Below are 13269 nucleotides of genomic sequence, written 5' to 3'. Positions count from 1 at the left end.
GCAGCATGTGACTATGACATCTTTATCACTGCTGGTGTGGACTGATGCAGGGAATAAGATCTTGTCTTGAGGAGATTGCAAAAATTAGCAGCAAAAATGGGTGTTCTGTTTTCCATTTTCTGAGCACATCATTTGCCTGTAGGACAACGCTTCCGTCACTTTTAGAATATCCTGTTTTTGGCCATGAATGTATGTGGTGTCGGTATCATAAATGAGAAGTTTATCATTTGAAAGTGCAATATTTTTACCAAATTTATTCTGAACATGCATTTTCACATCTATGTGTTCCTTCTTGTTACTTGCATATATTTATTGAGAGAGGTGAATGATGAGCTGGAAAAGACTACAAACTAACTAGCAAAACACCTTGCCCTTTGTTTAATCATAGTCCATCTCTGGTTAATAATATTCTTTTAAAAGATTTTATTGCAGATGAGGTTTTAAATGCTGTTAACTGTTTTTAAAAGGACACTGCTGTTGGCCTGGGTAGAATTTGCAAAATGGACATTGACATCTTGACTAGAATGTATTCTTCTTGGGTATGATGTGGCAAAATTAGTGCTGGTGTCAAGAACAATCACTGGCAGCCCTACAGCAGCCAGCAAATCCATCTGGCCAGTCTCCCAAATGCTCATTCATAGGTACCGGCTGTACATAAGTCAGGTGTTTGTAAGCCTGGGAGGGCCTGTATAGCTATGATCTAACTGAAAACATCTAATGCTCACATAATTGATTTTAACAAAATAAACTAAGGAAATCATAGTCAGAAAGAGATAATGACATAGTATGATTTATTTGAGACAATCAATAAAACAACAAAAACCTGTTAATTTACTAGTTACATGGTGTACCAGTTAAGGCACACACTTTCCTTTTGTACTGAATACAGAATAATGAGGTCTGCCCAATATCTAGGACATGCAAGACAAATACTAAAAAAACAGGTTTTGATATAAGTACTGAAATAGAATTTTAAAAACAGCCAGAGTTTAGGCTTGAAAATAAAGAACATGGTTGTCTTTATGGCTATAAGACACTGAGAAAATAACTGTGGCTGGTTGTGTTGCTGCTGCAGATTTACTTTGATCGTCAGCAAGATTATTAACTGTATTTTTTTTTCCTTGATATTCTCAACTGATGCCAATTCTTTGGTAAGATTGGTGATGTGGCCTACGTTATGGCCATTATCACAACAAACTTCAGTGATGCTACATGTTGGGTTAGCATAAAGTGTGCTTGTAGAGGAACCAATAGGCTTTCCCTTCCCCTTCAAGTTGGAATGTTGTTCTTTTGCAAAGCACTGCTAGCCCAGTATCAAACTAAGTCACTAAATTTAGGATTAGACCACATTATCACCAGATTGTTCTGATTAATACCATTACTTTTTAATTATATACTGTTCTGATAAAACTGCTTTATATAGAAACTTGGAACAACACGGCTGCAACACAAAGCAAAGACTTTCACCAAAATTAGTGGCATGAAATGGAAAAGAATAACTTGGATTGAGGTGATAATTTTTCTTGTCTAACATAGCCTAGACAGATTGGATTAAAACATCCATGGAGGTTCCCACTAGTAAAATGATATACTACTAGATACAACCTAAACTGTATAACTATCAAACAACCAATCTCCATAGACAACTTCAGCCTTATAACCAGAATAAATACTTAGCAACAACATCACAGAGAAATATTCAAACTTTAAAGTGGAGATTTAAAATGCAAATAATTAGAAAAGCAGCATCAGAATAAAAGCAAACTGCAAGTAAGTACTTAGTTAACATTTATCAGGTTCCTCCATTTTAAGAAGTGAAAAGTATTTATAAGTACTTTGCTGAGGCAGTGAGTGTGTGTTTAAATGTTATTATTTGGTGCTTCTGGAACTGGCACATTAATGCTTGGTAAAGAGTTCTTTAGTTCCCTTATAATCAGCCTGCTAAAAAATATCAAGATGATTGATTACAACATTAAAGTTCCTTTTTGACAGAAGCAATGTATTGATCAATTTCACACATACAGTACCTCAGAATTCAAAACTGGGTATTTACTATTTTTGAGTTATAGGACACTGCTCAGTTTGCTTGAGATTTTTCTACAATGTTCAACAAAGTAACTATTCTATAAGGAAAAGATGTTTGACACAAATTTTAAGGACAATTTGTAATCACACATGAAGAAACATCACATAACATGCCTTAAGATTTATTGTTCAATGAGCATCTTCACTGCCTTTCCTATCACAATATGGACTACAGTCTGTAAAATGACATACAAAGTAACTGAGACACAGTCTCACCAAGTTACAGAAAGGGAAGGCAATATACAATTTCTGTTTCAACTTCCAGCCCCCTAACCCTTAACTGTCACACGTGTACTAAATATTTGAATAGTGGAGCTTGCTTAAAATCATATCTAAGGCTAATTCTACATAACATTAAAAAATTTTGATGCATAAAATATTCCCATGCACAACTATGTAAAATATTATAGCTAAAGTAGCATTAACAATGAAAAAAATTATTTGTCCATTTTTATATCATGTGTACCATTCATCCATTTTAAGACCTGGGCCCATGTTTTGCTGAGTGGGATAGGCTAATGGAACTTGCTGAAATATGTTCATATTGTACACCTGCCTGGTCCTATGTTGGTGAGATTGCTCTCGAGCCCCAAGTAGTGCTAGAATATCGCCATCCATAAAATTCATATTTGTCATATCTCCTTATGACACAGAAGGTGGCTATTTGGTCCACCCTGCCTGTGTTGGCTCTCAGAGAAGTCTTATCAGTCCCATTTCCTCACTTCACTGCAAACTATTCTATCTTATAGGCTCTTCACCATTTCACTATGACTTTCCTGCCACTCACCTACACTGGAGTTTACAGTAGACAATCAGCCTACTAGCATGGGAATTGAGAGGAAACATGAGCCCCCAGAGAAATCTACATAATCACAGGGAGAACTTACAAACTCCACACACCAGCATCTGAGGTGGGGATTGAACCCAGGATGCCGAGCAGTGTGGCAGCAGTACAGACTGTTGCACTACAGCAACGCCCCCTGAAAAACGCTAATCGCCTCAGCTTTGTCTTGTCTTAAAGCTGTCAAGGTTTATTCAGTGCATTCAAATGTCACAGACGTTCATTCGTTATGAAAAACTCTTTAAAATGAGATAATTAAGAATTATTTAAACATCTTAAAAATAAATCACCTAAAATACATTTAAGTAGTGTTTGTATCAAAGTGTAACTTGCCTTATTCTTACCTTTCTTCTTTGCAGCTGTAAAATTGCCTTTGAAATTTTGAATTGCAGATCTGAAAGCAGAATTCCAAGACTCCTTGTGGAGTACAGGAACTCTGTGTGGAAATAGCCAGCAGAACTCGAGCAGTAAGTTTGAGACTTCTAGATTTGTGGGGGAGGCCAGACTTTGCTGACAGTTACATGGGTAAATGGCAGCAGTTTGGTGCACAACTTCCAGCAGAACCCTTCCCTTAACCAAGATAATTCACCAAACATTTTTCATGAAGATGGTATTGATTAACAGTCAATCCTACAAGTCCAAGCTTATTTAACATTACAAGCTTTAACCTATTAAAGACTTTTTTTGGTGATCAAATTCCTTACATTATTATCTTCGCTTGCAATGATTTATTAATCAAAACGAAAAAGTCAGTACAGCTACAAGTTGAATCTAATCTCTGACCTAAACTAGTTAAACTCAATTGCTTAGTAAATCCTGGGAATCTGCTTCTCAAGAAATACACACAAATAAAATTGTGTCAGCTGAGGAGGCTTTTCTTATCAGGAATTCTGGAGCTAAATAACTTAAGTAAAATTAGCAGAAAAAAACTCAAATGCTGGCACCACTAGAGAAGCCAGGAAGACTTGGAACTAGGGCATGAGGAGGCTGCAACGTGCTTAAGTTGAAGGGATCTGAGCCCTGGGGTGAAGCTCGGGTGTGAAATGTAAGCAAGAAATAGATGGGGTTCTGATTTTTCAGTGATTGATCCACACAGATTGGAGAATGGAAAGGTCACTTTTGGAAGACCAGGGAGGAAACTGACATATTAAGCTGCAGGGACTACATAGAAAGTGGTGGCTTTGAACAGGACCTATGTATCTTCAAGAAAGCTAATGCAGTGTCAGAAGAATTTTACTGAGTAAGCATTTTGTTTTTTTGTGTTCAACAGGGTAGACAGCTGAATCACTGAGAGATTCCTTGGAGCAAGGCTAACTTTGCTCCTCAGGATATCAGATGCCACTATGGCCCTCATCCCTGAAGCAAGATCACCTACCTTGAACTGCTGCAGAATACTGTTTACTGGAGATGGGCATTAACTTTTGGCTTTGCCAGTGATCTCCACAATCCATGAATGAAGAAAAAACGTGCAAATACATTGAAATGTCAGATTCCAGGTAAGTGCCCAAGTAAACATCACAAATACTATCTGTTACATGAATCCTGAACTCTTATGACTAAAGAAGCTTGCATTTATCCTGCCTGAGAAGACAGCACTCAATGCCAGAGAACAGCCAGTGACAACAAGATAGGTTTTATTGTCTGTAGGGTGAAAATATGGGAATATTTGTGCCATCTATGGGATGTTGAAAATCTTATTTATTATTTCACCACATTCTTCAATCCCTGTCAGTTACCATTTTAAGCATAAAAGATGCACAGAAATGATGAAGATAAAAAACTGTTCAGGCAGAACAAAATTACTAGTATTGTTTTCTCTTCTCTCAGAGGCAGGCAGCCAAGAGATAGCAGATACCATTATCACGAAGTAAAGCATTACTGTCTTCTCTATCATTTAAAGCACTGACCACCAGGCACTGCCACTTTTCCTTTTGTGCATAATGTAGATGGCATGATTTTCACAGAAGAATCTGATTTAATTAAGCCTCTCAATGATCATTGTTATTTTGCTCTTTGGAAATAATGCAGCGCTTGTGTCCTTTCATGACAAAAGTATGGAGGTGAGTGGCTGGAAGAATTGAAAAGCTATTCTGATAGTCATTGATCTGAAACATGGACTCTGTTTCTCTCTCCACAGATACTGCCTGATCAGCTGAATATCTCCACTATTTTATGTTTTTACTAATGGCTGAAGGAATGGTGAAGATGAGTGAATTTTACATTCCTGTGGAATTAGGACAGCTTTTTGAATCTTGAGTTTATACAGAGGGACACCATACATTTGCAGAAGGAATAACTAAGGAAAGATTTAAACCAGGCAGGAGAAAGGAAAAATGAAATTGATATCAAGTTAAAAATAATAAAATACCAGCAAGATCTGTGATTACGGATCTCGAGGTAAGAATTGGGTAAATGCATAAAATTCTGTTGATACTTAATATTTCGAAAAAGAATGCAGAATGCATTGAAAGAGGCCCTAAGCATTAGAATCCCTGTTAGTGCTGAGGAAGGCCAAATGCATTCATTTTCAAAACCACTTCCACTCTTGACTATTCCCTAGCAATCTCTTCCTTTTGTAATGATTTGGGGTAGATGAAAGAATTCCTGTAATGTGGCACCAGTAATGTAATTAAGAGAATATGAAATGATTTGTAGGCATCAGTTACTGTGAGGTGGATAGGAATTCCTCATCAGCTTTCACTGAAACTGAATTGAATTTCTGCTTCACCGGCAATTCTTAGCTCTGCCCATGTGAATGTTTTGAATTACTCCTTCCAAAACTGGGGGAAAAATACTTGATTTTTAATTTGCATATGCAGGAAAGTCATTTTTAACTTTAATGGCTTTAATACTGATACCAAACTCCCATTGTCATTAGAAAGCATTGCCAACATATGTCTTTGCATGTCCAAATTCAATTGATACCCATATATTAGCATAGTATGCCTACCGTATATCATGCCATCCAATCAGTATTCATGCCTTACTGTCTTGTAGCTCAAAAGTGATTCTTCCTCGAATTACAGGGTCTTAGCTAGAATGGCACATTTTAATAAGGTGAGGTTATTGGTGTGGTTTCATGTTTACCAACATAAGTGTATGCAAAGAATTTTTGCTAACTAACACAAGTATCACAGTTAAGGTAAATTAGCTTCTGTTGAGATTATATTTTTTCTCTGCCTAAGAATTGATGTTAAGAAGGCTCCATAGTTTAAGTTTAAATTATTTTTAAATAAAAACACTGCATGTTAAAGGTTAGTTAAGCTGAGTGGATTTCATTGTATTGCTCATTTCCAGGAGTCCTGCTGTAAATCTGAACAACTACTTTTCTGAACACTCTTTCTTTTGTGGAGGTACACGTCAAAATGTAATTTGCTACTGAGCATGCTCAACAGATTTACTAAATGGTCCCAGTTAGATCAATGTTTTATATTTATAAGTTATTTTTGTTTATTTTATCTCAGATGGAACATATCCTCAGTACTGTAGACAAACTGAGGTAAGTATGAACTTGAGCAGTGTGCAAATTGTTCTGGAGAGCAATACAATAAATACAACTACCAAATATAGCCAATGTCATCATCTTTGTCATCTTCACTGTCTTCATCATCTTCATTGCCTCCACCCTCTGGTACTTTCTCTTCTTTTTGAATTTCTCTTTCATCTTCTTGGTCATCAGTCAAAACATGGGGCCCGCCACTGCCAAAGTCACCAGAAGTCTCCTGATCTTCTTCTGAAAGTAAAAGAATACAGATCTGTGTGTGTGTATATGTATATGTGTGTGCGTGTATATATATATATATATGCATCAAAATGAGTTTTATATTAACTCAGATTGTTTAACAGTGATCATTTCCATAATTGTATTCGGCTGATAGAAAATATTTCCCTGAACTAACAGTGTAGGAAACATCACACAAGAATAATGAGCAAACTCATCATCTTGCCATCTCTTTGAACATCTCATCCAGGATTTATTCTCACCAATCTTGGAAGAATAATTCACCTCTGGTTTCCAACTAAGCAGGTTGTGCACTGGCCAGGTATTGAATCTCATTCCATACATATGTGCCTAGAAACTGGATGGATCAATTTTAGGGTGCTAAAGCATGGCTGCATTTAGTGCAACCTCCCTATTAGATGCCCTGCGAAAATTGCAACACTGGTCAAAATCTAGTTTGAAATGGGCATTAGGGTTATTTAGACCTAGAACTGTATGGAGTTGTTGACAGGATCATGTTGATTTCAATGCTTCTGCTGATATTTTTCTGTGCAGCTATCACAGAAGCTTGTCAGCCTTTAAAAGTCACACTTGTCATCGCAACAAGGCAGCTGCAACACTAGTTACTACTGGCAGGGAAGATGAAGAGAGCTTCATGATTCTCTGAAATATATAATGAAGTATTTTCAACTGAGACAGATGCCAGCAGTTTTGTGTGCCCAGGATGAACGTGTTGGGTTGTGGGTGAGCACACCTGTCAGAGCCATGGGAAAAACCTGTTGCGGGATGGTTCAAGTGGTCCCCTTCAGGAGTTAGAATCTCTGCAGTGTGGAGCATACTGTAACAAATTTCATGATCTCGTAAGCTGTGTCAAGATGAGCCACAGATCACTACTAAGACTGCTCTCTTATGTGAATCTGTTAATCAGACAATCAAACACCCACGCTGTTAATGACAAACTTTACCTCACCCTTGCCCCAGACAGAGATACAGCCTTCAGAGATAGGATAATGAAAAGGTTAATCAATTTTCTTTATCTCTTCTATTCAGGGTAATGCAGGGAGAAAGAGAAGGGCAGCACCTGCACAAACTCAGCTTCTCAGTGGTAGAAGACGACTATCCTCTTGGCTCAAAACTGGGAGGATTTTGAGGCCCAAACTACCTCCAGATCAGAGGGTATTAGAAATCTGCCAGGTATGCTCACTAACAACGTTTCCTTTTAACTTCCTTTAGACTTGATCTGTAGAACATTTCCTTGTTACCGTGTGCTGCTGATCATCATATGGATATTTTAGGCTCAGCTTATAAATGCATCCATCCTTTGTTTAATTTTTGTAGGGTATCAGCAGCAGCACTCTCTTCCTCCTTCAGTCTAAGCAGAAGGTCTCATAGCACAGGGAATAGGAGGGAAGGCTAGACAGGAGGGGAGAAGGATGATGATGATCAATATGCCTGATGCTCTACAGAGTCACCTCAGAGAATGACACTGTGAAAGGTGAGCAGATTAGTTCATGGAAAGGGTATCAGAGGAAGATACATCAGGCACTAATGTAGACTAGAGGTAGATACAGGGAATCTGGGGCGGTGGTTTGCTGGCACCAGTCAGTATAAAGACCAAGTAATTGATGGGTTAAGGAAAATAGAATGTGAGAGTAAACTAGTGACAAATACAGACTGTAAAAACTTCTACAGATATATAAAAGCAAAAAGATTACCTAAAGTTATTGTGGATACCTTACAGATGAGACAGGAGAATTTATATTGAAGAATAAGAAGATGGCAAAGAAATTAAAGAAATAGTTTGTCTGTCTTCAGATAAATCAGAAAACCGCCCTGAAAGAATGGAGAACAACAGGTCTAGTGTGAATGTGTAGTTGAAAGAAATTAGCATCAGTTTAAAAGGTATTGGAAGAATTAATGGGTTAGAAAGGCCTAGGACCTGATGATCCAAATTCAAAAGGGCTGGCTGTGAAGCCAACACTTGTTGTTATCTTCCACATTTCCATAGATTCCAGGTGGAATGCACATGTTGTAGATTATCAAATGTAAATTCACTTAACAAAATGAGTGTTGGGTCCTGAAGAAAGTAAGAGTGTGGAATTAATAATGAGAAACGAGGAGAAAGTAGATGAATTAAATATTTTACATCAGAGTTCCCAAGAAGATCCCAGAAATAGTTGTAATTTGGAAATTAGAAGGGAGGGAGAATATCAGGAAAATTAGAAAAACACCAGTGAAGTTGATGGAGGTGCAGTCTGACACATTTATCGGTCCTTTTAAATGAAGTAGCTAGTGACATAGTTGATCTTGTGGTTTTAATTTTCCAGAATTCCCTAGGTTCAGAAGGCGCACTAGATTGTAAAATATCAAAATGTAACTCTTTTTACACAAATTCTTTGTCAGCTGGAAAGTTGGGGACGAAAATCCGGATGAAATTTAATCTTGACAAGTGAGAGTTGATGCATTTTGGTAGATCAAATAAGAGTAGGACATCCACAGTAAATGGTGGGGTACAAGACAAAGTGGCAGCTCAGGTAGATAGGATGGGGAGGAAGGCAATATGGGATGCGTGGCATGGAATATAAGAGCAGGGAGACACAAAAAATTCTGCAGACGCTGGAATCTAGAACAATACACAAAAAGTGCTGGAGGAACTCGGCAGGTCAGGCAGCATCCATGGAGGGAAGTAAACAGTCGACGTTTTGATCTCAGACCCTTCATCAGGGCTGGAAAGGAAGAGCAGAAGCCAGAATAAAAAGGGGGGAGGAGCACAGATGAGCAGGGGATAGGTGAGTCCAGGTGAGGGGGATGGTAGGTAGGTGGGGGGGAGAGGGAGAAGATGTCATAAGCTGAGAGGTGATAGAAGAAGCAATGGACTGAAGGAGGAGGAATCCGGTAGGAGAGGGCAGTGGACCATGGAATAAAGGATGGAGGAGGGGAGGAGAGAAGATGGGCAGGTCATCAAGGTGGGGGAAGGGAGCCACAGGAATAAGGGAAGACAAAGGAGTGGGAGGCACAAGAAAAAGGGGTGGGGTTACCGGAAGTTAGAGAAATCGATGTTGAGGCCATCAGCTTGGAGACTCCCAAGGCGGAATACAAGGTGTTGTTCCTCCAACCTGCCTCTGGCCTCAACAGGCCAGCAGGGGAGGCCATGGATAGATATGTCAGTATGGGAGTGGGATGTGGAATTGAAATGGGTGGCCACTGGGAGGTCCTGGCTGTTGCAGCAGATGGAGTGAAGGTGCTCGACGAAGCAGTAACCCAATATGCATTGGGTCTCACCGATGAGGAGGAGCCTGCACTGGAAGCACCAGATGCAATAAATGACACCCTTGGACTCGCAGGTGAAGTGCTGTCTCACCTAGAAGGATTGTCTGGGACCCTGAAATGGTAGGGAGGGAGGTGGTGTAGGGACAGGTGTAGTACTTGGCGTGGTTGCAGGCATAACTGCCAGGGGGGTTAATCAGTGGGGAGGGACAAGTGGAGAAGGGAGTCGCGGAGAGAGTGGGTGAGTGGAAGAAGTGCCTGGTGGTAGGATCCTGTTGGAGGTGGCAGAAGTTGCAGAGAATGATGTGTTGGATATGGAGGCTCGTGGGGTGGTAAGTGAGGACAATGGGAACCCTATCCCTGTTATGTCGGAGGGGGTGAGGGCAGATGTGCGGGAAGTGGAGGAGATACTGGTAAGGGTAGCATTGATGGTGATGGAAGGGGAAACCCTGGTTACTGAAAAAGGAGGACATCTCATCTCTGATGTTCAAGGATGGAAAGCCTCATCGTGGGAACAGATGCAGTGGAGGCAGAGGAACTGGGAGAAGGGGATGGTGTCCTTACAAGCGACAGGATGGGAAGAGGTGTAGTCAAGGTAACTACGGGAGTCAGTGGGTTTGTAGAAGATGTCTGTGGTTAATCTGTCTCTGGAGATGGAGTCAGAGAGGTCCAGAAAGGGGAGAGAGGTACTGGAGATGGACCAAGTGAATCTGAGGGCAGGGTGGAAGTTGGAGGCAAAGTTGAAGAAGTTAACGAGCTCAGCACAGGTGCAGGAAGCAGCCCCAATGCAGTAATCAATGTAGCGGAGAAAGAGTTGGGGGGCGTTACTGGTGTAGGCTTGGAACATGGACTGTTTCATGTAGCCGACAGAGGCAGGCATAGCTGGGGCCCACGCGAGCTCCCATGGCTACACCTTTAGTTTGGAGAAAGTGGGAGGAGCCTAAAGAAAATTTGTTAAAGGTGAGTACCAGTTCTGCCAGACGGAGGAGGGTGGTGGGGAACTGGTTGGGTCTGTTATCGAGAAAGAAACGGACAGCCTTAAGGCCTTCCTAATGGGGGATGGAAATATACAGAGACTTGACATCCATGGTGAAAATGAGGCGGTCAGGGACGGGGAACTGGAAGTTTTTTAAGTGATGGAGAGCATGTGAAGCCTCATGGACGTAGGTGGGAAGGGACTGAACCAAGGGGGACAAAATGGAGTCAAGATACAAGGACACAAGTTCAGTGGGGCAGGAGCAGGCAGAAACAATGGGTCTACCAGGGCAGTTGGGTTTGTGAATCTTGGGTAGGAGGTAGAAACAGGCAGTGTGGGGTAGAGGAACTAAGAGGTTGGAGGCTGTAGAGGGGAGGTCTCCAGAGGCAATGAAGTCAGTGATAGTGCGGGAGACAATGGCCTGATGCTCCTTGGTGGGGTCCAGGTTGAGGGATAAGTAAGAGGAGGTGTCTGAGAGTTGATGTCTGGCCTCGGCAATGTAGAGGTCAGTCCGCCAGACTACAACAGCACCACCCTTGGCTGTGGGTTTGATAGTGATATTAGGATTGGTGTGGAGGGCAGTGGGTTCAGAGGGGGTGAGGTTGGAATAGGTGAGGGGAATGGTGAAGTTGAGACAGTTAATGTCCTGTGGAGCAGGGACATCATGTTACAACTTCATAAAAGATTGGTTAGGTTACACCTAGAATATTGTGTACAGTTGTTGCCACGCGATAGGAAGGTTGTGATTTCACTGAAGAGGGTGCAGAGGAAATTTACCAGGATGTTGCCTGGATTGGAGCACTTCAGTTGTAAGAAGAGATTGGATGGGCTGGATTTGTTTTCCCTGCAGTGAGGAGTCTGAGGGGTGACCTGATGGAGGTATACAAAATTATGAGGGGGATGGATAGGGTAGATAGTAAGAATAGTTTTTCCTTGATGGGGGTATCTAAAACAAGGGGGCATATGTAAGGTGAGAGGCAGGAGAATCAGAGGGGGGATTGTTTTCACACAATGAATGGTTGGAATCTGGAACACACTGCCTTAGGTGGTGCTAAGGTAGAGGTAGGTCCTCACAACATTTAAGAAGCATCCAGAGAAGCACTTGAATTGCTAAGGCATAGAAGGCAATGGACTAATTGTGGGTTAAGAGGACCAGTTGGTATGGACATGGTGGGCTGAAGGACCTGTTTCTGTGCTGTTATGACTCTGATTCTAAAAAGGGAAGGAGAGAGAAAGCAGCAAGTTAACAACGTTTGTCATTGGGGAAAATATTAGTGGTTCGAGTACTTAGAGAAAATCAAGGGTATCAGGCAAAGTAAATAACTTGATGCATCAAAGATCCTGCAGAAAGTAGAAGCTCATGATGTAAGAGGTAATGTATTGGTGTGGACACAAAATTGGCTGGTTGACAGGAAACAGTAGTCTTGTTCTGGTTGGCCAAATAACTGATGCATTGCAGGGGGCTCAACCTTTTACAATATTTACTATTTATATAATTGACTTGGCAATTGAAGGCACTGAGGTTGGGTTGCCAAATTTGCTGATGACCCAAAGTTAAGGTGGAAAGTAAATCGTGAGTAAATTAAGATGCCACAAAGTGGGCAATGATCTGGCAGAGTATAGCATTGGGAAATGGAAAACTGTCCATTTTGACAGGTAAAATTTTAAAAAGGCTTATTATCCCCATTGTGAGAGATTGCTGAGGGATCTGGGTGTCCTGCACAATTTGCAGAAAGGCTCATATACAGGTACAGCTTGTAATGATTGAAAGCCAATAGAATATTGTTGTTTATTGCCGGGGAATGGAATAAAGTACGGTGTTTACGCTTCAGTTATATCAGGCATTGGTGAAATCACATCTGGAATATTGTGTACAGTATTAGTTTCCTTAGTTAAGATAAGATATTGATGTGATGGAAGGAGTTCAGAGAAGGTTTAACAGACTAATATCTGGAATGGATGGGTTGTCTTATTAAGAAAAATTGGAAGGCCTAGGAGTTTAGAAAAGTGAAAGGATGTTTTCTCTTGTACAAACATGGGTCACTGTTTTAAAATAAGTGGTTGCCCATTTAAGACGCTATGAGAGCAATTTTTTTCTCGCATAAGGTCATGAGCCTTTGGAACTCTGCTTCTTCCTCCCTTTTGAGGAAGAGTCTTTTAATATTTTTAAGGCAGATGTAGAGAGATACTTGATAATCACGGGTATAAGAAGACCATCATTTTATTATACAGTGAAGCAGGCTTGAGGGTCTGAATGGTCTACTCCTACTTCTAGTTCAAATGCAAAATTTAAGAGAGCAGGGAGAGAGAAAACAGGTGATAATGGATCAGTTAGCGCGATGCTATTACAGCGCCAGCGATTGGGGTTCAATTCCCGTC

The 13269-nt window shown here is 40.6% G+C and overlaps 1 protein-coding gene across 3 annotated transcripts in view; it reads right to left on the bottom strand.

Annotated features, from left to right (window-relative positions):
* Positions 1-774: 774 nt before the first annotated feature.
* The window catches only part of spock1 (SPARC (osteonectin), cwcv and kazal like domains proteoglycan 1), a 356391-nt gene continuing 343896 nt past the window's right edge, over positions 775-13269 (bottom strand). For 2 of the 3 annotated variants that reach the window (XM_052014789.1, XM_052014788.1), the window contains exon 12: positions 775-6659. In XM_052014789.1, the coding sequence (XP_051870749.1) occupies positions 6484-6659 (176 nt within the window). In that variant the 3' untranslated portion in view covers positions 775-6483. The remainder of the gene's footprint in view (positions 6660-13269) is intronic. The other variant, XM_052014790.1, reaches the window with a different exon arrangement.

This window comes from Pristis pectinata, chromosome 4 (assembly GCF_009764475.1).
Source record: "Pristis pectinata isolate sPriPec2 chromosome 4, sPriPec2.1.pri, whole genome shotgun sequence".
NCBI lineage: Eukaryota > Metazoa > Chordata > Chondrichthyes > Rhinopristiformes > Pristidae > Pristis > Pristis pectinata.
This window is presented reverse-complemented; position numbering and strand designations above follow the sequence as displayed.